Below are 23,982 nucleotides of genomic sequence, written 5' to 3' on the forward strand. Positions count from 1 at the left end.
GTACTACCATATTAACATACGTAGGAAAATATATATATAAAAAATGTTTTATTATACAAAAAAATACATAATTACAATATCACAGAAACGTATAAATAATTAAGGATGCATAACAATACACAAAAAATCATGGATAGGTGTAATGGAGTAACCCAAACCCAACGACGTTTCAGAGATGAGTTGTATTCTCCTTCATCAGGGGTTTTGTTCGGGTAACACCATATATCCTAATCACTAGATAGGTACATTCTAGCATCCAAAACAATTTTAAAATAAATGCAGAAGAGACATCCTGATGCAGGGGCCAATCCGAATCCCGTCCAACCAGATATTCTTTAAAAAGTATATAGATGGTAAACAAGAAAAAGAAAAATTGGAAAAGACAAGGGAATCATTTTGCATTCCCCCACTTAATCACCTATCCTATCAGCCACACTGCAGTCCAAAATATCGGACCAACAGGGGGCCCTGGGCTTGGAGACAGACACTGGTTTTGGCATACTTGGTGGGGCCATGACTTGAACCCAGTCTGTGCAGTGGGTACAACTTCATGGGACCCCGGGGGCCCTTGATGCGTCCCTGTCCTGTTTATTAGTGGCCTGTAAGCGACATCACTGTTTGACTAAGATTCTCCAGCCTCTTCTGGGCCCCAGTGCACATGTAGGCCCCCTGTTGGTCCAATATTTTGGACTGCAGTTGGCTGATAGGATAGGTGATTAAGTGGGGGAATGCAATATTATTCCCTTGTCTTTTCCAATTTTCCTTTTTCTTGTTTACCATCTATATACTCTTTAAAGAATATCTGGTTGGACGGGATTCGGATTGGCCCCTGCATCAGGATGTCTCTTCTGCATTTATTTTAAAATTGTTTTGGGGGCTAGAATGTACCTATCTAGTGATTAGGATATATGGTGTTACCCGGAAAAAAAAACCCTGATGAAGGAGAATACGACTCATCTCTGAAACGTCGTTGGGTTTGGGTTACTCCATTACACCTATCCATGATTTTTTGTGTATTGTTATGCATCCTTGATTATTTATATGTTTCTGTGATATTGTAATTATGTATTTTTTTGTATAATAAAACATTTTTTATATATATATTTTCCTACGTATGTGAATATGGTAGTACCTATAAAGTCCCACTTCTAGGGGGTTTCTCCATTTTTTTGGTCCCAAATGTATTCTGCAGGAGCACAACGACCCTAAACTTACAGCTAATATCATTAAGAACTCTCTTCAATGTAAAGAAGAACAAGAAGTCCTGGAAGTGATGGTTTGGTCTCCACAGAGCCCCGATCTTACCATGGAGTCTGTCTGGGATTACATGAGGAGACAGAAGGATTTGAGGCAGTCTACATCCACAGAAGATCTGTGGTTGTTTCTCCAAGATGTCTGGGACAACCTACCTGCTGAGTTCCTTCAAAAACTGTGTGTAAGTGTACCTTGAAGTATTGATGCTGTTTTGAAAGCAAAAGGTGGTCACACCAAATATTGATCTGAGTTGGATTTCTCTTCTATTCATTTACTTTCCATTTTGTTAATTGATAAAAAATAAACTATTAACATTTCTATTTCTAAAAGCATTCTTAATGTACAGCATTTTTTTCACACCTGCCTAAAACGTTTGCACAATACTGTGTGTGTGTGTCTCTATACCGTATTTTTCGCTTAAAAACACGACTGCTCTGTCTTCTGAGTGACAGGCAGATGTAATGACGTCCTGGCCAGGGAATGCCAATCTGTGTGAGGTGGAGGACTGTAACAAAGTGCCGCTTCCTAGATAGATGGAACACTGATCCAATGATACATTGAATCAGTGTGACGTGTATCATAGGAGGCGGGACTTTGTTATAGTGGGAGCCAGGATATTCCAATCCGTGATGTGACAGAGCTCTGTATGGTAAGGCTGCATTTCATTGGCACTGATCAGGCCACATTTCATGGGTACTAGTAAGGCTGCATTTCATTGGCACTGATCAGGCCACATTTCATGGGTACTAATCAGGCTGCATATCATTGGTACTGATAAGGCTGCATTTCATGGGTACTGGTAAGGCTGCATTTCATTGGCACTGATAAGGCTGCATTTCATGGGTACTAGTAAGGCTGCATTTCATTGGCACTGATCAGGCTACATTTCATGGGTACTAATCAGGCTGCATATCATTGGCACTGATAAGGCTGCATTTCATGGGTACTGGTAAGGCTGCATTTCATGGGTACTGGCAAGGCTGCATTTCATGGGTACTGGCAAGGCTGCATTTCATGGGTACTGGCAAGGCTGCATTTCATGGGTACTGGCAAGGCTGCATTTCATGGGTACTGGCAAGGTTGCATTTCTTTGGCACTGGTCAGGCTACATTTCATAGGCACAAGTCAGGCTCCTTTTAATTGGCACTTGTAAATATTTGAGTATACCATTTGGTTCAGAATATTTTTTTTCTTGTTTTTCTCCTCTAAAACCTAGATGCATCTTATGGTCAGGTGCGTCTTATGGAGCCAAATATGCGGCATACAGTGTGTGTGTATATATATATATATATACAGACACACACAAACACACACACACACACACACACATGCAGGGCAACCATTTTGGCTCATTTCGAATGCAGCCTTGGTAGTGCCGCAGGGTGATTGTGCTCCGCTGTTTCTCATTCTAAGTGTAAGTCTGTCAGACTGATCGAAAAAGAATAAATTCTTCCTGTATCTAATTCATTTCTACTCAGCAGATTTGCTGAATGCGATGTGTGACATGCAAATAGTTTCTAGAGGGAGTCTATAAAACTGTATATGAATCATGAAAATATAGAGCAAGCAAGTAAAAAAATAAGAAGTGAGTCTCATCAAAAATACCTTTCAGGTAATCAAAATTTGGATGGTCACTGCTGAATTGGCAGAATTTCGGTCCATGTATGGCCGACTTAAAGAGGAAGTAAACCCTGATGAGCTTACTTCCTCTTTCATTCCCTGCAAAGGCAAAGCATAATGGACTACTATGCATCGCATAGTAGCCCATTATGTGTCACTTACCTGACACAGGAGCCAGCGAAGTCACCGCTGTCCCCTGTAGTCCGCCACATCCATCTTCTCGGTGGGTCTCGCAGCTCCGCCGCTGTCATTCGGCGAAGCCGCGATGACGTCACTCCCGCGCATGCGCATGGGAGCCGAGACGCGCGGCATCTTCGTTATCGAGGATGCCACGCTCAGTGCGCCTGCGCGCCGCTGTCTACGGCGCATTCGCCGTAGACAGCGGTGCCCGTCTTCGCCAAATATCTCCTAAACCGTATAGGTTTGGGAGATATTTCTTGGACCTACAGGTAAGCCTTAATCTAGGCTTACCTGTAGGTCAAAGTGGTTTGTAAGGGTTTACAACCACTTTAAAAAGGTGCCATTGTCATCCATTTGCAGCAGAACCAGAGAAACATTTCCTCAGTATCCCCTCCCCCCAGTGATCAGACTGCTACTGCTCCGTTGACATCTTGCGATTTGAGATCACGGGCAAAAGCCCCTGCGATTCTGCCCGTGATCCCAAATAGCATGGCAATCGCAGCTCAAAGTGCTGCATGCATTTGGGTGCTATTGTCTTTCAATGATATCCCAAATGCGATGCTTTCCCGCGATTGTCACGCGGCAGACAAATCACATGAACCTTGTCCCCCGAAAAGAAACAGGAGCTTCTTTTCAGGCGGCATCATCACACAGAGCAGCCCATTTCCCCAACACAATGATGTGAATGGGGCCATAAGGTGAGGGGCTGCAGTAGAGGTTGATCTATTGTGAAGACAGCCAAGAACAGCAGAAGCACCACTTTTTACATGATTGTGTAATCTCTGGCCAATCTTAGTCTAGGAAGTGGATGCTGACCCTAAATGATGCCTAAACAATCATAGCACTGTACTTCTGACAAGGGAGTCATTTAACAAAGACTAATGCCCTGTACACACGACCAGACTTTCCGGCAGAAAAGGTCAGACGGAATCATTCTGTCGGACATTCCGATCGTGTGTGGACTTCATCTGACTTTTTCTTTCTAAAATTCTGACGGACCTAGAAATAGAACATTTCAAATCTTTCCGCCGCAACCAGTTCCTAATGAGAAAATCTGTTCCGACGGACCAAAAACTACAAAAGGGCAGCTATTGGCTATTTGCTATTGAACTTCCTTTTTCTAGTACATCATCGCGTTCTAAGTGATTGGACTTTGGTGTGATCGTGTGTAGGGAAGTCTGTTTCGGCGGAACTCTGTTGAAAATTCCTTTGGAGTTCAGTCCAATGAGAAGTCCGCTCGTGTGTACGCGGCATAAGACTACCGCAGGATTGCAGTCTGTCTACAGGGGACAGCAAGCACTAGAGAGAAGGTATTTTGTCATGTTACAACCAAAAAATGTAAATTTTTATTATTGGGATTTTATGTGCTAGGCCAACACAAAGTGGCACATAATTGTGAAGTGGAAGGAAAACGATAAATAGTTTTCCACATTTTTTACAAATAAATACGTGAAAAGTGTGGCGTACATTTGTATTCATCCCCCTTTACTCTTCTACCCCTAACTAAAATCTAGTGGAACAAATTGCCTTCAAAAGTCACCTAATTAGTAAATAGAGTCCACCTGTTTGTAATTTAATCTCAGTATAAATACAGCTGTTCTGTGAAGCCCTCAGAGGTTTGTTCGAGAACCTTAGTGAACAAACAGCATTATGAAGGCCAATCCAATCTGACAGAACATGAGCAACTTTGCAAAGAAGAATGAGCAAACATGTCACTCTCTAGATGTGCAAAGCTGGTAGAGACATCCCCAAAAAGATTTATGCCCCGTACACATGATCGGACTTTCCGACAACAAAACCATGGATTTTTGTTCAAAGGATGTGCTCCAACTTGTCTTGCATACACACGGTCACACAAATGTTGGCCAACAAATCCAAACGTAGTGACGTATAAGATATCTCCATTACGAACGCTAGTTTTACAAGACCGTTTTACAAGTGCTTCCGGCTCGTACTTGATCCCGAGCATGCGTGGACTTTTGTCCGACGGACTTGTGTACACACGATCGGAAAGTCCAACAACAAAAATTTGTTGGCGGAAATTTTGGGAACCCGATAGCCAACATTTGTTGGCGGAAAGTCTGACAAAAAATGTTCGATGGAGCATACACACGGTCGGAATTTCCGCCAACAAGCTCACATCCAACATTTGTTGGCAGAAAATCTGATCGTGTGTACGTTGCATTACAGTCCTAGTTGCAGCGAATGGTGGTTCTGCAAAGTATTGACTTGGGGGGGCTGAATACAAATGCATGCCACACTTTTCACATATTTATTTGTAAAAAAATGTTGAAAACCATTTATCATTTTCCTTCCACTTCACAATTATGTGCCACTTTGTGTTGGTCTATGGGTTTTGGTTGTAACATGACAAAATGTGGAAAATGTCAAAGGGTATGAATACTTATTCAAGGCACTGTATATTTTGTTACAAGCAATGGATTAAAAAAAATGAAATAAAGATGGGACAGGGCTAGACCAGCAGGCCTAGGCAAACTCATCCTTCAAACTGAGTAAGACATTTGTGGATGATCTAAAGCCTCATACACACAATCGGACTTTTCCGTGGATTTTTGTTCAAATGGGCATTGGCTGTGAATCTTGTTCTGCATACACACGATAGAACATTTTCAGCCAACTTTCACCAAATCAAGTGGTTTTTCAGCTCTTTAGCGCCACCCTTTGGGCAACTTCTGCTATTGTTGGCTGATGTTTAGCATTGGTTCTGAGAATGCGTGTTTGTACTTTGGACTTTTTACATACGATCGGATTATCGGACATTTGTTGTCGAAAAGTTTGAGAGCATGTACATTTGTCTGTTGAAAAAGCAACAATTGTCCGAGGGAGCATACAGATGGTCGGATTGTCCAATAAAACAGGTCCATCGGACCGTTGTTGGTCGAAAAGTCAAATCGTGTGTATGGGCCTTAAGACTTACCGTAGGCTGCTGATTTGTCTAATTTATTAGACTGCATTTCCAAGTAGCCATCGTATTAGTGGAGGCCAACCTTAAGCAGGCAGGTCTTCTGGTTCCTATATTCTACCCTCTGATAACACTGTTAGTGGAATCCAGTGATCAAAGACAGGAGTAGGGCAGGGTATACCTCTGATAATGTCAAGAGTCCAGAGCCTCCCGTGAGGTTAAAAGAACAGAGGGTGCCTAGGAACTATCACATGCAGAAGTGTTCTACTGCTCCTAATCAGTACATATATGCCAAAAGAAAAATGTTTCATTAAACGTTTTATCCCATTAAGCTGTATAAAGGAATTCATGTTAGTCAACCCAGTTATAGGTCCACCATAACCTGTGTCCCCTCATGCTTTAGAGCCATAAATGTGCAGATACCCGATGATTGCATCTTTATCAGTATGTTTGACTTCCCATACCAAAACCATAGGTATGAATGTGGAGTTGTCTTTTCCCCCTGGCTATAACAGCCTCCATTTTTCTTTCCACAAGAGTTTAAAGTATGTGTCTGTGGGAGAACTATAAACAAACCCCCAATCCTCACACAGAAAACTTAATTTCAGTCCTAAACCCTAAGTGTCGGTTCACACAGGGGCGACTTGTCAGGCGACTTAGCCAGCTGACAAGTCGCACTCCATTCTGTACTATGGAACTGTTCTAATAGGAATTACTCAAGTCGCTCTGATTTAGAAAAAGGTTCCTGTACTACAAGTGCAGTGCTCCCAAATGCATAATCCCTACATCCAAAGGGATGTATTAGTAGAAGCCTCTACGTAACATTAGGTGATAAAAATGTCAACAAACAATATAATATTATCAATCGTGACTACGAATGCACATAAATAATGCTAGAGCACCCATGTGTGATAGATCACTAATGGTGCATAATTAATGAAGTGCAATCAATGTGGCTCAAAACTCCTGGGAATGCTCCTGGCGTGATTACCTCTCTTTGGTTATTACAGATTAATCCTGCTCTCACTACCTCCGGGGATTGCTCCTAGCATGATGACCTCTTACACGTGGCTCCGCCTTACGCATTACACCCTTAGGATTGCGCTCTCTGATGAAGTCCTAGGAGTGTAACAAGTAAGACGTAGCTGAAAGTGTTAGGCCCTTCATGCTAAGAGCATTCCTAGGCATTTGAAGAAGCAGGATTGATCTGTATTAGCCAGAGAGAGAGCGGCATATAGGAATTTGATAAGCGATCCATCTGCCTATGTCAATGTGAGTGTTCCTAAACTTTTATTGTAATAAACTTGTGTTATATGGAAAGCACAATGATGTGCCCGTTTTATGAAGCTGTGCTGGGACTGTTGCTAAACCTGTTGAGGTTCGATGGAGTCCTAAGAGATGTGCCCAGAGAAAGCCTTAAAGGAGAAGTATGGCCAAAGATTGTTTGATTGTACTTCTCCAATGGGTCACAGGAGTGCAGTTCATTCTACACCCCTGTGAGCCGTTTTCCCTGTGACGTCACAGAGTCATTTCAGGCTTGGACTGACAACTGGCGCAGGCTCTCAGCGAGTCACTGCAAGCCTGAGCCAGCTGCTCCCACCCTTTCCACAACTCTGCACTCCAGTGAGCACCGGAGGGGCAGAGCAGAGAGCTGGTGACTGATAGTCACCGGCTTTCTGTAGACTAAGGACCAAGAGTTGAGCAATCAATGGTGTTTGATCGCTCAGTTCTTTGTCTTATGCCACGTACACACGACCGGTTTTCCTGTCGGAATAAACTTCCAAGGTTGTTCTGACGGAGTTCCACTGAAACTGTCGTGCATACACGTGATCACACCAAAGTCCGATTGTTAAGAACGTGGCGATGTACAGCATGTACGACGACACTAGAAAAAGTGCCAATAGCTTCCCTCTCGTATTTGCTTCAGAGCATGCGTCGTTTTTAGTCCGTCAGAACAGCATACTGATGAACGGTTTTCCTGATAGGAATTGGTTCCATCTAAAATATTTAAAACATGTATTTCTAGGTAGGTCAGAATTTTTGTAAAAAAAAAATAAAAAAGTACGATGAAGGCATACACAGGATTGGAATATACGATGAAAAGCTTCTGTCTGACTTTTTCTGTCAGACGTTCCGCTCGTGTGTACGCGGCATTAGAGGTGGCGGGGGACAACTGCAGCTGGGATTGGTGCTGCAGCCATCTAGGCGAGTTTGACTTTTTTTCATATTCCTGAACTTCTCTTTTAAGGAGGGAAGAGATAGGATTAACCCCTGTGGAGTGTATATGGCTTATATGACCAGGAGAGAGCACACTCAAAAGGCACAATTGGTGGAAGTGTTTCACTGTGTGGCACACATGTAGCTGTAGGAAGATTGCACTGGAGATAAAATGAAGACCCATAGCACTAACTGTTCCATGTTATAAGTAACTTTTGAACCACATTCATTAGGCACCATTATTCATCTATCAGACATGGGTGCTCTAGCATTATTTATGTACATGTGTGGTCACTTTTGATTTTATATTGTTCGTTGACATTTTTTTTATCACTTAATGTTATGTACTGGAATGCTAATTAATTTGTTTGTCTGCAGGGATTGTTTATTTAGGAGTGATGTACTTTATTGATGTTGATGTGCATGGGAAATGGTGCCCATTTAGCCAAAGGAGCATTTGTAGGATCAGGACCTGATGTTAGATTTGAAGACCTGGTTTGTGGCCAATTCATCTCAAAAGGTGTAGTTTAGAGCAGCCTTTTTTTAAACAGGGTGCCTTAAAGCTTCTTCAGGGGTGCCTTGGCTAAATGCTTAAAAATTGATTAAAATTGTATACAAGCCAGCAGGTGGATAAAGCCTGCCTTTTAGTTACACAAGCCACAGGTTTTCTTTTTTTTTTTTCACAATCAAAGGTTTTATTGAAATTAAGATCACGTTTACAGTCAACGTTTGGATACATATATTATTTCAGGCAGTCTGTAAACAATAAAGCATATAAATACATCTCTATGGTGTTCCAATTTAGTCAGTGACTAAGTTGGGGAGAGTGCACGATTGAATACAGTGAGTAGCGTACACTATGTGGGGATATGTGGTGTGGGGGACATGGGGGCAGGGGAGGGGAAGGTGTAGGGGGTAAAAAGGGGGGGGGGTGTGGGTTGTGATCAGCCCTTTGCTATGGTATCCAACTCCGTTTGTTATAGATGCTCTATGTCAGTCCAAACCTTGCCCCCACCATGTTAAGGATCCAGAGGTGCCGACGGGATTAATCCTTGAGAGCACGAAATTCAGGGGAGAGTGTGAAGGCCAGCCATGGTTGCCATGTTTTGTTAAAGTTTGTGCTATTCTCGTGTTTGGTTACCACTATCTCCTCCATCTTGTAGATATATTGTACTCTATCTAGCCAGTCTGTAATGGCCGGGGCTTTGGTTGTTTTCCAGTGGATTGGTATTAGTGTTTTAGCGGCCGTGAGTAGGTGTCTGGACAGCGATTTTTTGTAGCGGCATATATTGATGGGTACCAGATTGATCAAGCAAGCGGCCGCATTCAATTCCAAGCGAGTTTCTGTTATATGCTTAACCCAGTATCTGATTGTGTCCCAATAGGTTCGTATTAGTGGACATTCCCACCATATGTGCAGAAAGGTACCTGTGTCTGTATTACATCTCCAGCATGTGTCTGAGGTGGAGGGAGACCATCTCCTGGTTTTTTGTGGCGTAATATACCATTGAGCTAGAATTTTATAGGATATTTCCTGATATTTAGAGCTCAAGGAGCACTTGTGTGTCAAAACGCATGCCTTATTCCATTGCTCCTCAGATATGCTGGTCTTGAGATCACGTTCCCACTTTGTTTTGAATTTATTTTTGTCAGCCTGAGACGCTTGAGTTAGCATCGAGTATGCAAGAGAAGTGGTGTTCGTTACTGGTGATCTTTGTAAACATATATGCTCAATCTGAGTTAATGGGAGGCTAAATTGATTTTTGTGTTTGTTGTTGACCAGGAAGTCCTTTAGCTGGATGTAGAACCAACTTCCAGGAAACAGCTCCCCCACCTCTGCGGCCAGCGTTTCTAACGTCTTAACTCGCGTACCTGACATGCAAGTGTGTACTAAAAAATTTTGTGGCATGTTATGGTGTAGGCCTGGAATGAATTCGGGATTATTCGTGAGTGGGGTCAGGGGACCTGGGTTTGTTGCGATTTTTTGCGACTTTACCAGCGTCTGCCAAACCTGTATTGTGGTTTTGATTAATGGGTGGCCTATAAGTTTGGGCCTTCTGGAGTGGAGCGACCATGGGAGGTATAGGGTGCTGCGTTGTGCCAGATTGCTTTCCAGCTGGACCCAATCTTTATTTAGTCCGTGGCAATGCCAGTCTATCACTCTCGTGATATGGGTAGCCTGGTGGTACTTTTTGAAGTCCGGCAGTCCTATGCCCCCATCTCGCTTAGCCAATGTTAGGCGTCGGAATTGGATCCTAGGTTTCTTATCTGCCCATAGAAATTGTCTTTGGATTTGGCTTAATGTTGTGAAGAAGAGTTCTGGGATTTTTATTGGTAGAGCGTTAAATACGTACAGAAGTTTGGGGAGCACTGTCATCTTTAATATCGAGGCCCTACCAAACCAAGAGAACATTTTTGATTTCCACTTGAGAAGGTCTTTTTTGATCATGGCAAGTAGGGGTTTATAGTTTACATCGTATAGTTTTTCAAGTTCACTAGATAAATTTATGCCCAAGTACTTAAGGGTGCCTCGTTCCCATTTGTAGGGGTGATTGTTTTGTAGATTTTCAAGGATGTTTTGTGGCAGGGTGAGGTTCAGGGCTTCTGATTTTGACTGGTTTATTTTAAAGTTAGATATGTACCCGAAGGTTTGAAATACTTTGTGTAGGTTAGGTATCGAGATGTGGGGATTGGTGAGAAAGAACAGGAGGTCATCGGCATAAGCAGCAACTTTGTATTCTTTATCCTTTAACCACTTGCCGACCGCCGCACGACGATGTACGTCCTATTTTTGAAGAGGGATATCTCGGTAACGGCAGCAGCTGCTGCCACAACCGAGATATCTATCTCTTCAGGCGGCGGTCGGCTGTACGATAACGGTGGTCTCCACGGCGGATTCACCGCGAGATCACCGCTATCGGCGGCGGGAGAGGTGACACCCCCCCCTCCCGCCGCCCTCCCGCACCTTCCGCCGCTCACCGGAGCCGTCGGTAGCGGCGGAGGCGATCGGGTCCTTCCGTCTGCTGGGCATAGAGACAAGTGAGGCTAAGATGGCCCCCACTCGTCTCTATACCATAGGAGGGCGGAAGCGACGTCAAAACGTCACTTCTGCCCATACCTCTTAAAGGTATATATTTTTTTTAAATGTCAGATTTTCTTGCATTTTAGCCCAAATATGAGATCTGAGGACCTTTTGACCCCAGATCTCATATTTAAGAGGACCTGTCATGCTTTTTTCTATTACAAGGGATGTTTACATTCCTTGTAATAGGAATAAAAGTGATCCATTTTATTTATTTTTTTTTAAAAGTGTAAAAATAAATAAAATAAATTAAAATAAATAAGAAAAAAAAATTTTTTTTTAAAAACACCCCGTTACGACGAGCTTGCGCACAGAAGCGAGCGCATACGTGAGTAGCGCCCGCATATGAAAACGGTGGTCAAACCACATATGTGAGGTATCGCCACGATCGGTAGAGCGAGAGCAATAATTCTAGCCCTAGACCTCCTCTGTAACACAAAAAATGCAACCTGTAGAATTTTTTAAATGTCACTTATGGAGATTTTTGAGGCTAAAAGTTTGACGCCATTCCACGAGCGGGCGCAATTTTGAAGCGTGACATGTTGGTTATCAATTTACTCGGCATACCATTATCTTTCACAGTATAAAAAAAAATTGGGCTAATTTTACTGTTGTCTTATTTTTTTATTCAAAAAAGTGAATTTTTTCCAAAAAAAGTGCGCTTCTAAGACCGCTGCGCAAATACGGTGTGAAAAAAAGTATTTCAATGACCGCCATTTTATTCTCTAGGGTGTTAGAAAAAAAACAATATAAAATGTTTGGGGGTTCTAAGTAATTTTCTAGCAAAAAAAACTGTTTTAAACATGGAAACACCAAGTCCGAAAAAGAGGCCTGGTCCTTAAGTGGTTAACGTAAAGCCCTGGATGTCAGCGTTTAGGTTAATTGTTCTAATTAGAGGCTCTAGGGTTAGGATAAAAAGGAGGGGTGACAAGGGGCAGCCTTGGCGGGTACCGTTATGGATGGTTATAGGGTCTGAGAAAATATTATTAATTTTGATTTTGGCTTGGGGATTCCGATAGAGAGCCGAGATCCATGACAACATGTTTCCTCCAAGGCCAATATGTGTGCACGTAGCTATCATGTAATCCCAGGAAACCCTATCGAAAGCCTTCTCGGCATCGGTAGAGAGCAGCATGCCCTCGGTGGTAGATTTGCGTGCAAAATGTATTAAGTTCAAGGCCTTAATGGTGTTGTCACGGGCCTCCCTCCCTGGCATAAATCCCACTTGTTCAGGGCCAATTATTTTCGCAAGAAGGGGTTTTAGTCTATTCGCTAGGATTTTGGCTAGGAGTTTGAGGTCTATGTTTAAAAGTGAAATGGGTCGAAAGTTTGCGCAATCCGTGTGTTCCTTGTTGGGCTTGGGAATTACCGCTATATGCGCCATGAGAAAGGAAGGGGAGTCATGTTGGTTCTTTGCTAAGAAATTAAAGGCTGAGCGGAGGGGTTTTATAAGAGCGGTAGTGTAAGTTTTATAGTATTGTGAAGTGAAGCCGTCAGGCCCGGGGCTCTTCCCTGCTTTCAAGTCGGCAATCGCGTTCGCAATCTCAGTGGTAGTTATGGGGTCCTCAAGTGCATTTGTATCTTCTACTGTTAGGGAGGGAAGTCCGCTATCCTGTAGAAAATCCTGTATGTTATCCTGTCGTGTGTGCGTTAGGTGAGGTGGTTTGTGTTGGGCCGGAAGTTTATACAGTTTAGAATAATAGGCATGGAACATATCAGCTATTTCCTCCGAGTTGTGTTTTAAAAAACCTTCCTTGTCTTTTAGAGCGTGGATATGGTTCGATAGTGTAGCATCTTTTAGAGCCTTTGCCAATTGTTTGCCACTCTTGTCTCCAAATTCATAAAAAATGCTTTTCTTAAAAAATAGGGAGCGTTTAATTTTCATGTCTAACAGAAGCCTTAGTGCGGTCCTATGTTGCGTCAATTGATGTTCTACTTTAAGTGAATGGGATTGTTTGTGTTGCAGTTCAAGATTTGCTATTTGATGGGAGAGTTGATGGATTTCATTTTCCCTTTCCTTCTTTTTCCGGGCTCCCCATTTAATAAGTTCGCCTCTAATCACAGATTTGTGTGCCTCCCAATTATTCAGTGGGGTCGTGTCAGAGTCAATATTGTGGGCAAAATAAGTGTTGATGGCTTGTAGGATGTCATCTTTTACAGTTGGGTCGGTGAGGAGGTAGGAATTCAGTCTCCAGTTAAATACAGACTTGTGTGGTGTTTTTAGGTGTAATGTGACCGATGTAGGTGCATGGTCAGAGAGGGCCATAATGCCTATTTCCGCTGAGAGTAGATTGCCAAGGTCCCTTTGCGATATGAATATCATATCTATTCTCGAGTATTTTTTGTGTGGTGCGGAGAAAAAGGAGTAGTCCCTGTCTGTGGGATGCATGGATCTCCAGGTGTCTACCAATGTCAGCGACTGCAGCAGCGCTTTTATTCTCTTGAGCGTTCTATACGGAACTTGGGTGTGTCCTGTTGAAGTGTCTTTGAGGGGTGCGAGGGGAACGTTAAAGTCTCCACCAAGAAGGATACATCCTTCGGCAAACCATTTAAGGTCCTCAACAATTTTGGTGCAAAAAGATACATGGGAGACATTCGGGAAGTATACATTGGCAAAAGTTACAGGTGACCCTTCCCATGAGCCTTTAAGGAATAGGAATCGTCCCTCAGGGTCTGCCAGTTGTTGCTGCAGCACAAAGGGCGCATCTCTGTGAAGGAGAATGGACACTCCTTTAGTTTTGGCTAGGGGGTTGGTGGCGTGGTATACCGTGTTAAAGGTGTTGTCAGTGAGTCTAGGAGTATTACCGCTCTTAAAGTGAGTTTCTTGTAAGAACACAACTAAGGGTCAGGCTTTTTTAAGTTCCCTCAACAGTTTAGACCTCTTTTCGGGTATATTTAGACCATTCACATTATGGGAGAGGATGGTAGGTGTTTTCCCTAGGAAAGCGTATGCCATGGCGAAGGCGGGGCTTTGCGAGGGGGGTGTACAGAGATACGGAGTAGTCTAACAATAATCTGGACCTATCGCGATCGTGGGGTGTAGGCGGGCAAGGATAGTGTAGGGGTCAGGAGGCGGTCGTGCGGGTAGGGAGTAAAGGTGGGTAGGGGGGAGGGGGGAGGTGAGACGTGTAGGGTGATTGAAAGGGGCAGAGCACTCTGCCCCTCCTGGGGGTGGAGTCAGCCTGGTGTCTGACTCGTTCCAAGGTACGGTGACCCTTCCCCTGCGAGGACAGTGGGAGGTGCAGTAGCAAGGTAGTGTTACGTGTTGCGCTATTTAGTAGCGTGGTGTGTTTCTACTAGTAGGTTACCCTGAAAGAAGGTCCGATGGGACCTGGGGACCCAAGACTTCAGGCCGGGGGGAGTGCCCCCCAAGAGGTTAGGATGTCTGGGATCAGGCATAAAGCTAATCTTGTATAGAGGTTTAGCAGCGTGAGACGTCGCCTGGATTGACGGTGCTGCGTTTGGGCTATGCCCGAATTACTAAGTGGCGTCTTAAACTCTATCAACAGTGTATAACAGTGAAGAACTTACAAAATTGTCAAAGAGAGGGAACTCAAAAAGAGTAACAAACCTAAGTAATAACATTTCAGGTCATATAAAGATAAAACATATCAAACTGCTAACTAGAAGTGGGAGTGTAATACTCCTCCATAACCCGGCATGTGAAAGTAAACATTGAATAATTCTACAGTTTAACGAGCCTAATGAACCTGATAGCAAGGAATCTAGGCCTAAGGTATCTATTTAAGTCCGTTCAGCTACAGTCCCGTACGTGTAGCAAAGCTCTCCGCAATGATAGGATTAAAGTGACCTGCATAGGGATCAGGATATCACAGGTGGTATCCGTTGAGGCGTTATGCCGCAGTCAGGTGCGTACTGTACCAAGCTGTTCCCGGAAGCCAACAGATAGTATGATTAGTGGTACTCACAGTTCAGATGGAGACAGAGGTGCAAGCTTGATCGCAGGTTGCTCTAGCCTGGGGTAAACTTTGCGTTGGTCTGTAAGTGGGGCTGGAAAAAAAAAAAAAGGGGGGGGGGTGGCAGGGGAGTAGCTGAGCCACCCTGAGGCAGGTGCAGAGATGGGTTAAGCAAACGTTGGAGGCCAGCTTAAGATGCTTGGTGGTCACAGTTAGCAGTCGGGTGTAGCGCTCGCGTTAACATTTGCGCATATTAACCTTAGGCGGTCACACGCTCGTATTGTTCAAAGGATGGTGGGGGTTCACAGTTTGTAGGTTCAGAGCTTGTGTGCTGCTTCATCGAGTCAGTAGTCCCTCGCGTCCCTCCCTCTCGGGCTTCTGGCATTTCTGGAGGGATACGGAGGCTCGAAGCTGTTCCTGTCTGGGTTCCTGCGGTGTTTACCGGATTGGTAAGGCGACTGCGCATGGGATGGTCCCGGTGAAAATTGTGGGTTGTTTATTTCTAGAGGCGGACGGAATTCTGCGTACCATTCTGGGAGGTCCACGGTGTCAATCTGAAGGTCGTTACAGAATTTGTTGAGGTCTTCTGGTACTTTAAGCACATATTGTTTTCCCAAGAAATTTGCTTGGAGCGCGAAGGGGAACTTCCATCTGTAGCTTATACCTTTGTGTCGTAGCACCTCCAGTAATGGCTTCAGGGCCCTCCTGTTTTTGAGTGTAATGGGCGACAGATCCTGGAAGAGTTGGATTACAGCTTCTTCATGCACAATCTTTTCTCTGGTCCTGGCCTTCTGAAGAATGTCCTCCTTCAAGCAATAGTTGGGTAGACAACAAATGATGTCCCTCGGGGGATTTCCGTCTTGTGCTCTTGGCCTGAGGGCCCTATGCTCCCTGTCAAAGTCAATAGGGGATTGTTCTGGCCTTTCTATGAGGGTGTTAAATATGGCTGTGAGGGTCGGCCTAATTTGTTCTTGGGACACGGTCTCAGGCACTCCTCTAATTCTGATATTGTTCCTGCGTCCTCGGTTGTCTAAATCTTCGATGTGCCGGTTCATATCGATTAGGTGTTGGGAATGCGTGGCTGCAATGTCATCCAGTCTTATCAGAGCCCTGTCTCTTCTTTTCCCTGCCCGGTCTGTTATTGCCATTTGTTCCGTTAGGTGCAGAATTTCCGTTTTAATGTCAGTAATCACTGCTGTAAAAGAGCTTTTAATGTCAGCTGCAATGTCAGTCATAGCCACGTAGGTGAGCAAGTGGTCAGTCTTATTGGCGCCAGCAGCAGAATCTTCAGAGGCCGGTAGGGAGACCTCATCATCTTCCATGTCTTCTATAACGCTGTTGCTCAGCGGGGGCGCTTTTTTGGTATTTTTACCGCTGCCTGAGTATTGAAATTTACTTAGGTTTGCAGATGATGTTTTGCTCTGTGGGGTCCCCAGAGAGCGCAGGGTATGGTTATGTGTACTTCTCCGTGAGTGCGTTGACATAGTCAAAATGATCCGTTTTCACTATTCAGGTCCCCAGGTCATCAGGGTTCTCCTACAGCAACAACATATAGGCCGTGCACCAGGCCACTGCCCCTACTGAGAGTGTATGGCAGTCCAAGGACTGAGTGGGGTGTACCTTAAGCACAGTGTTCGTTGGGATCTTTTTGTGGTCCGAACGGCCGATTCAAGCAAATTCAGTTAGGTGTAGAAGCGGGGTAAGTAAGCAGGGTGTAGCAAGATGGCCCCTGGTGTCTTATCTGTGGGCCTGCTGGCTCTTGTTGTCCCACAGTCAGTTTCAGCTCCCTGAATGTCCCAGCGCATGCACGGTGGGACGGTGGGGTGGCAGGGGGTACTCTACAATGGTTAAGCCTCTGGTGGGGGCCAGTTACCAGGCAGTGTCCGCTATAGGGGGGGGGGGTGCCGTGGGCTCTGTGGTACTCACTGCGTGCCCAGGAAGTAGGCCCAAGTTTCGATATATCCTCCTGCTGGTCCTGACCACAATGAGGGGCTCTCCAACAGTGGCCTTGATCTGTCTTGTGTGTGGGGCTGCCTGGAGGCCTTGCGTCTGGCAGCGGTGTGGAGCGGCCTGGCCGTAGGCCCCAAGATGGCGCCCGTCTGATTACTAGGCCTCACTGCGGCCTGCTTTACTAGTTCCGTCCCGGGCGCATATAGGGAGTCCTCGGCGGCGGTTTATTACCGATCGGGGCCCGCTCACATGCCGCGGCCGCGGCCCTGTGTGGATGGGCTCTGGTGGGCCGAGAGGCCGGCGGAGATGCGCGGCGGCCCGTCCGTAGGCCTCAAGATGGCGCCCGTCCGGCCTTGTCAAGCTGCAGCGTCCCGCAGCACCGGCACCCCTCCCGGGGCTTAAATGGTCCTATGAGGTGTTGCCCAGGGGTCCCAGCAGCAGCCCCCTGAAGGATGGGTGTTCGGCTTCGCTCCTATTGCTCCGGATAGCGGTGGATGGCAATCGCTATCCTGGAGCTCTGCTAGAAGACGTCCGTTCTCGTCCGCGGCTGGCCACGCCCCCCACAGGTTTTCATTATGCACCATTATGACTTTCTAGACACCGTCATCCTCACAACCAATGATGTTAGCAGTTGATAAGGAGGATGTCTGTCGCCTCCACAGCATCCTTGTTTGACCCTCCTCTGCCTCTCGCCCTCAGCACTGGGGTCACATTAGCTGATTGATGGAGAGAAATTGAGGGAAAAGAGAAACATTGGAATACTAGTCAGTACCAGTGTGCAAAAGTGTATTTGCTTTGGAAGAAAAAAACACCTCTAATGTTGGGTGTCCTACATGTGTGGATGTTGCAGCATTATGTAAAACTATTAGAATATTTTTTTACATTTTAATGTGGTGGTTCGGGAACTGTCCAAAACTTTAAAGGGTGTCTTGAGATTGTCTATAATTTAAAGGGTGCCTTGACTAAAAAAAGGTTGGGAAATACCGGTGTAGAGGGTAAGGGGTGACATGCTGGCCATTTTAGTTCCTCCACATTAAACACACTAAACCATGTGATGGACCTGAATTTGTGCACAGTCATGATGGAACAAGAAAAAGGCCTTCCCCAAGCTGTTGCCACAAGGTTGGTAGGGGGGGGGGCACACAATTGCCTAAAACTTATTTGTATGCTGTAGTAATAACAGTACCCTCCACTGGAAACACCTCAACTTAATAATTTGGAGGGGTTTCCACATAATTTTGACCATTCAAATGATGATGTGAAACAAATTTTTCTAAAAAGTTAAATGCATAAAAAAATGAAGCGCAGGTATGCCTTTCGGAGGTGTGAATTGCAAGGCATTTGCCCAGGGACTTACATGGGACTCATAGCTTCATGATCATTTTTGTTGAAAGGCTTCTAGACACGACTGTATCTTCTTGCCCCATAATTTTGTGAAACCTTCTTTTACTAAAATGTTTATATCCAAGGCTTCATAAAATTTTATTGACAGTGATTTAGGATGTAGATGAAAAATTATCATCAGTCAAAGGGTGGTTGTGTGTACTCTTCACATCTATGCGGCTTTTCCTCTGCAGTTTCTGTTGCTGTACCCTGTACACATGGTATGATGCTCCAGCTCTAATAGTAAGAAGTAGTAATATTTAATGTGATATTTTACCTAAATTGCAATTATAAACTTGGCAACGCTCCAAACCACTATCAGTATTTTCCTTCTAATTTTTACTTGCGCACGTAAAAGTAATAAAAACACCAATCTACAGACGGTTTCAAATTTACAATATTTTCTTTTTATTAGCTAAGGAACACCAACATGCAAAAAAAATATATATATAAGCACTAAATACAAATTTCTACAGCACTATCTTTTAAAGACTGTAAAGGACTAAAATGTTTGTGGTTGTTGCCAGAAAGTTAATGAAGAAGAATCTTGCGCTACTAGAACAGAACCGTGGCTTTTTTACCTTGTGTCATGGCTAAAATATTCAAGACAGTTTCCATTTTATCAGATGTGTGGACCTCTGCTTTAGGCTCCTCTCTGTAAAGGATGTGAGAGAAATGCTACACAGTGTATGTAAGCAATGTCTGGATTTGTCATCTGCCGTTTACAATAGAATCATGTACTAATGCTACCTCTGGGACAATTATTAGACTGTTGTCCAAACCTGTCACTCAAGTTGCCTTAAAACTATTACAGATAACCTGGCCACTTGTTCTTGGGACAAGAAAAGCCATCCAACCCCATGTTGCTAGCTAATTTTCCCCAAAAAGGTTGGCTACACAAATGCCTTCAAGCTAGCCCAAGACATGTCAAACACAATTGTAGATGAGCAGAACTTTAACCCTATGGCCAACATTTTACCAGCTAAAGTCAAATGTTGGCTCACCCTCAAAAACAACTGCTGTGCACTGTACAACCCATGGTGGGCATTCATATTTTATAGCAACCCAGCAATCCTGATGAAGGGCTTATACCCTTTTCCTTATAAAAATGCTCCAATATTGGTCACAAAACTTCTTCCAGCATACTGGAATATATCTAGGCTTAGTGACCTTTTACACAGCCATGGATGAGATGCTTTGTCAGGGTTTTACATAAAGCAAATTTTTATTATAATCTTGTCAAAAGGTGAAGAAGCATACATACCAGTGGTCTCCAGACTGTGGCCCTTTGCTTGCTTTAATCTGGCAGTTGGGGCAAAATTGTATTCACTAACACCAGTGAAGGCACAATTCCTTTCAAAGACACCAACAATGGGGCCCAATGATGGGGCCCAATTCCTCCCAATGACACCAACAATGGGGCACAATTCCTCCCAATTACACCAATGAAGGGGGGTGGTTTACTCCCACTGATGGTGGGGCATTTTGTACTCTCGAAGGCCACGGTCTGGTCCCCCTAAAATCTGAAGGACAGTAAACTGGCCCTTTTTTTTTTAGGTTTGTAGACCCCTGGTATATATGTAATGCAGGAGGGTTGTTGCAGAGATAAATGGGATTACTCATGAATATAAAAACCTCCTAGCTACTCCTAAATCTTACATTTAGTAACATGGTGGATCTTTACCCTCCAGAGCCCATAAATCTTGACAGGCTAAAGTCCAAAGATGTACTGCTAATTAGAGGACTACAGTACAAATCTGGATTAGGTGGGTGAAGATGTTGGTCCTAGTAAGATCAGGAAGCCATAGTATGAGTCTACTTTGTTACTATAAAAAGTAATTGGTAACAGGTGAGAAGCTACTGTTTAAAATGCTTTCCCCTTTAAAGCAGAAGTCAACTTTTTTGATTAAAGTGGAAAACCCCTTTAAGATTATTCCTGGTAACTGTAGAAAACACAGAACAGTTTGTGGTACGTATGTCCACGGGTGTACATTCCGAAAGCTAGGAGTAAGGCAGCAATATGGATGATAAGATCCCGAAACTTGCACAAAGAATAAACGCAAGCCTTTACTACTTGATGGAGCAGCCGAATGCTGCATCTCCGTGTAGGGCCGGAAAGTATCTAACTTAAACAAATTAACTATTCCAAAGCATCCGTCTTGACTGTACGTTACAAAAAAAAAAATGCTCAGAATCAAAAAGGTTTTAGTTTCCTAAAGTACAAATGTTTGTTTTTTTTCCTTATGTTTTTGCACTTCTGTTGTGTAAGATGTTGTCTTGAAGTGGTAATTGTTGCTTGTTTAGAATCTTTGGCCGCAAAAGACAAATGCAACCAATGAATGTGAGAGTTGTGCGTGTGATGCTCCTGCCTTGTCTTCAGCAGGCTCTAGAGGCACAAGGGGACAGCTCTACATGATGTAGACCTTCTCAGCTTGCGAGAAGTTGAAGACCTCTTTGGTTCTGGGACAAATTACTTTGTCATCTTGGCGAATAGAGAGAAGAGACTGGAGAGGGGAAAAAAAGAAAAAAGAAAACATGAGTATAAGTCCTGTTATAAATAAACACTACTCCACAATACACATCTTGAAATGTCTACCAGTACTTAAATTTTAAATTTTTTAAATCTAAATGTTGTGCTTATGAACAAACACCACAACATGCCTGTATTAGAAAACCGTTTCTGTGCACCTCTCTTTGATTATGTTTACTTTATGATTGATGCCTACCTTACCTTAACATCATAGCTGAGCTCCACCAACTGTTATTTCACTGTCTAATGACAGTGCCTTTAGTGGTCTCTGCGGAATTTCAACTGAAGATGCTAGTTTAAAGGCTAGGTTCACCTTTAAGAAAAAAAAATAACCACTTGCTGACATCCCACAGTACATTTACTGCAGGCACACAGGCAGCATGTGAAGGCAAAGCGACATACCTGAACATCATTTTGCCTGTAGAGACACAGGGGGCATGTGACTGCAAATGCGGATGCCAATAAGGCCCAGTGATCATGTAATAGCTATGCAGTCACATGATCACAATGTCAACAAAGATGTTATGAATTAATATGATTTATAACAGATTTGCTTCCTTTGCCAGCAAGCTGTGATTGACCCACAGCTATCACATGGTACCTGGGCCAATTCCAGCACCTTGTACCATGTGATTAGCTGTAGCTAAGGCATGTGCAAACACAAGTGTTTCCTGGATCTTGAGCTGAAATTTAAATCTATGGCCAACATTTTTCCAACTCTAGTCAGATGTTGGCTCACCCTCAAAAAAAACTGTTGTGCACTGTACCACCTATGGCAGGACTTGGATTCTTTGGCCAACTTTTTACTAGCTATAGTCGGATGCTAGCTTATCCTCAAAAACAACTGCTGTGGATTGTACATGATGATGCTGAGGGACAGTCAACAAGGCAGGGTGTAGGTGACAAGAGGAGAGCGCCGGCTGCTGGAGGATCAGGCAGGTAAAACTGCTTTTTTCTGGTATCCTACACATAAACAAGTATTTAACCCTTGCAGCGGAGGCGCAACCCCACTCCAAGGGAGGGTATTTCTTTTTTTCTGGAGATAGGCTTTAAAATGGAGTAAGATTTACTCAAAATCCATAGTTGAAATTATATATATATATATATATATATATATATATATATATATATATATATATACACACACACACACACACACACACACACACTTTACCTGCCAGCAGATTTTTTTATTTTGTACAGCCAGTTTTATGATTGACGTGTGAAAAGTCCATTGAGAGCGCCAGACTAGAATTCAACACTTTTTAAGGAAAATAATCAATCATTAAAAGATATTGGACTCTTATTGGACTTTTCTAGTCTAGTGCTCTAATTGGACTTTTCAGGTTCAGGGGTATCCTGTTTATGCTGAGAGCAGCCTCACTGGAGCCACCGTGCCCCATAGGAATTTGATTCCCTCTATTCATTCAATATCAGGTGATGAGTCCAATCCAGGTCTCAGACGCATCCACTCCAGTTTTATGATTGACAGCCAGAAAGACGATTATTAGGCACTTTTCACAGGGAGCGGACTCTAGCAGCGGATCTCTCTGCTGATCTCCACTGAGCAGGCAGATGGCAGGTCTGTGTCCAGTCTGCTGATGCAGAGCAGACACAGTCACAGCTCGCTGTTCTCTATGGGACAGTCGGACGTAAACAGACCGCCTGTCAATTTCCAGCCGACTGTCATCCGTCTGTTTTTAGCAGACAGGATCGGATGATAGCGAATGTCAGTGTACACATATCCCAACATCTGCCATTCCAATGGAGGATCCGATTGGATCAGTCTGGAAAAAAACTGACAGGCAGACCCGATCCGTCAGTGTAAAAGGGGCCTCTCTCTGGTATAGCTTTACTACTTCCCAGATTCTCATGTCTTCTAATTGGACAGAGGCAATGATGTTGATTAATATTCCAATGAGCAGGTTGAAGGTGGAGAAGTGACATAGGATGCTGCACTGATGAACCAAGAAATAAGTGTACCACTTGCCTGGCATGCCTTGTGTGTCAGATCACCAGATTACCAACATAAAATTACAAATCACTTCTTAGGTACAATAATCTTTATATACAGGATGTATTTCAATATATGTTTTAACTGTTTTCCTGGAGTTCTGATTCAAATAGCAAATAAAGCAATAAAGGCGGAGGAGACGGTAGAGGAGGTGGACACAGTCTTCAAACAATAAAGCTCTTAGTGTATTTTGGGAGCACGGCCTATAAGGCTAATCTAATACTCTGTGCTCCCCTGCTGTCTATTACCATGGAAATGCAGAAAAGGAACATTGTATAAAAGCCCCGGACCAAACCCATTCCCAACCAAAAGTATTCACAGGAGCCACCTCTTTCTTTACAGCATATCATCTCCTCAAGTTCTACAGGTTCTCTTTAAAGGATATCCAACACCAAAAAAAAAAAATGTGATATATTGCAGTATACCAGTCCTTAACCACTTCAGCTCTGGAAGGTTCTACCCCTCTTCATGACCAGGCCATTTTCTGCGATACGGCACTGCGTTACTTTAACTGACAATAGCGCGCTCCTCTGACACTGTACTCAAAAAGAAAAAAGTATGTCATTTTTTCCCCCCCCACAAATAGAGCTTTCTTTTGGTGGTATTTGTTCATCTCTGCAGTTTAAATTTTTTGCGCTATAAACAAAAAAGACAATTTAATAAAAAAAATATATCCAATAAAAAAATTGAAAAAAAAATCTAATATCTTCATCAATTTAGGCCAATATGTATTCTGCTACATATTTTTGGTAAAAAAATTAAAGCTATGCTTACCAGTAATGTCTTTTCCAGTAGCCTTTCAGGACAACCTCAATGAGAGACCTTGTCTACTCCCCTTCCTAGGAATCACTGCGCCAGCCCATAAAATTCCACTTCACCCTGCCGGTGTTCTGCCGTATAGTGTCTGACCAT

At 43.6% G+C, this 23,982-nt stretch overlaps 1 protein-coding gene across 1 annotated transcript in view; it reads right to left on the reverse strand.

The window, feature by feature from the left end:
* Positions 1-18,910: 18,910 nt before the first annotated feature.
* MAEA (macrophage erythroblast attacher, E3 ubiquitin ligase) overlaps positions 18,911-23,982 on the reverse strand; it is a 149,425-nt gene continuing 144,353 nt past the window's right edge. The window contains exon 9 of the mRNA XM_077477943.1: positions 18,911-21,030. Coding sequence (XP_077334069.1) covers positions 20,935-21,030 — 96 coding nt within the window. The 3' untranslated portion in view covers positions 18,911-20,934. The remainder of the gene's footprint in view (positions 21,031-23,982) is intronic.

Source organism: Lithobates pipiens, unplaced genomic scaffold, assembly GCF_037356315.1.
Source record: "Lithobates pipiens isolate NorthernLeopardFrog02 unplaced genomic scaffold, aLitPip1_a1.2 Scaffold_13, whole genome shotgun sequence".
Classification (NCBI taxonomy): Eukaryota; Metazoa; Chordata; class Amphibia; order Anura; family Ranidae; genus Lithobates; species Lithobates pipiens.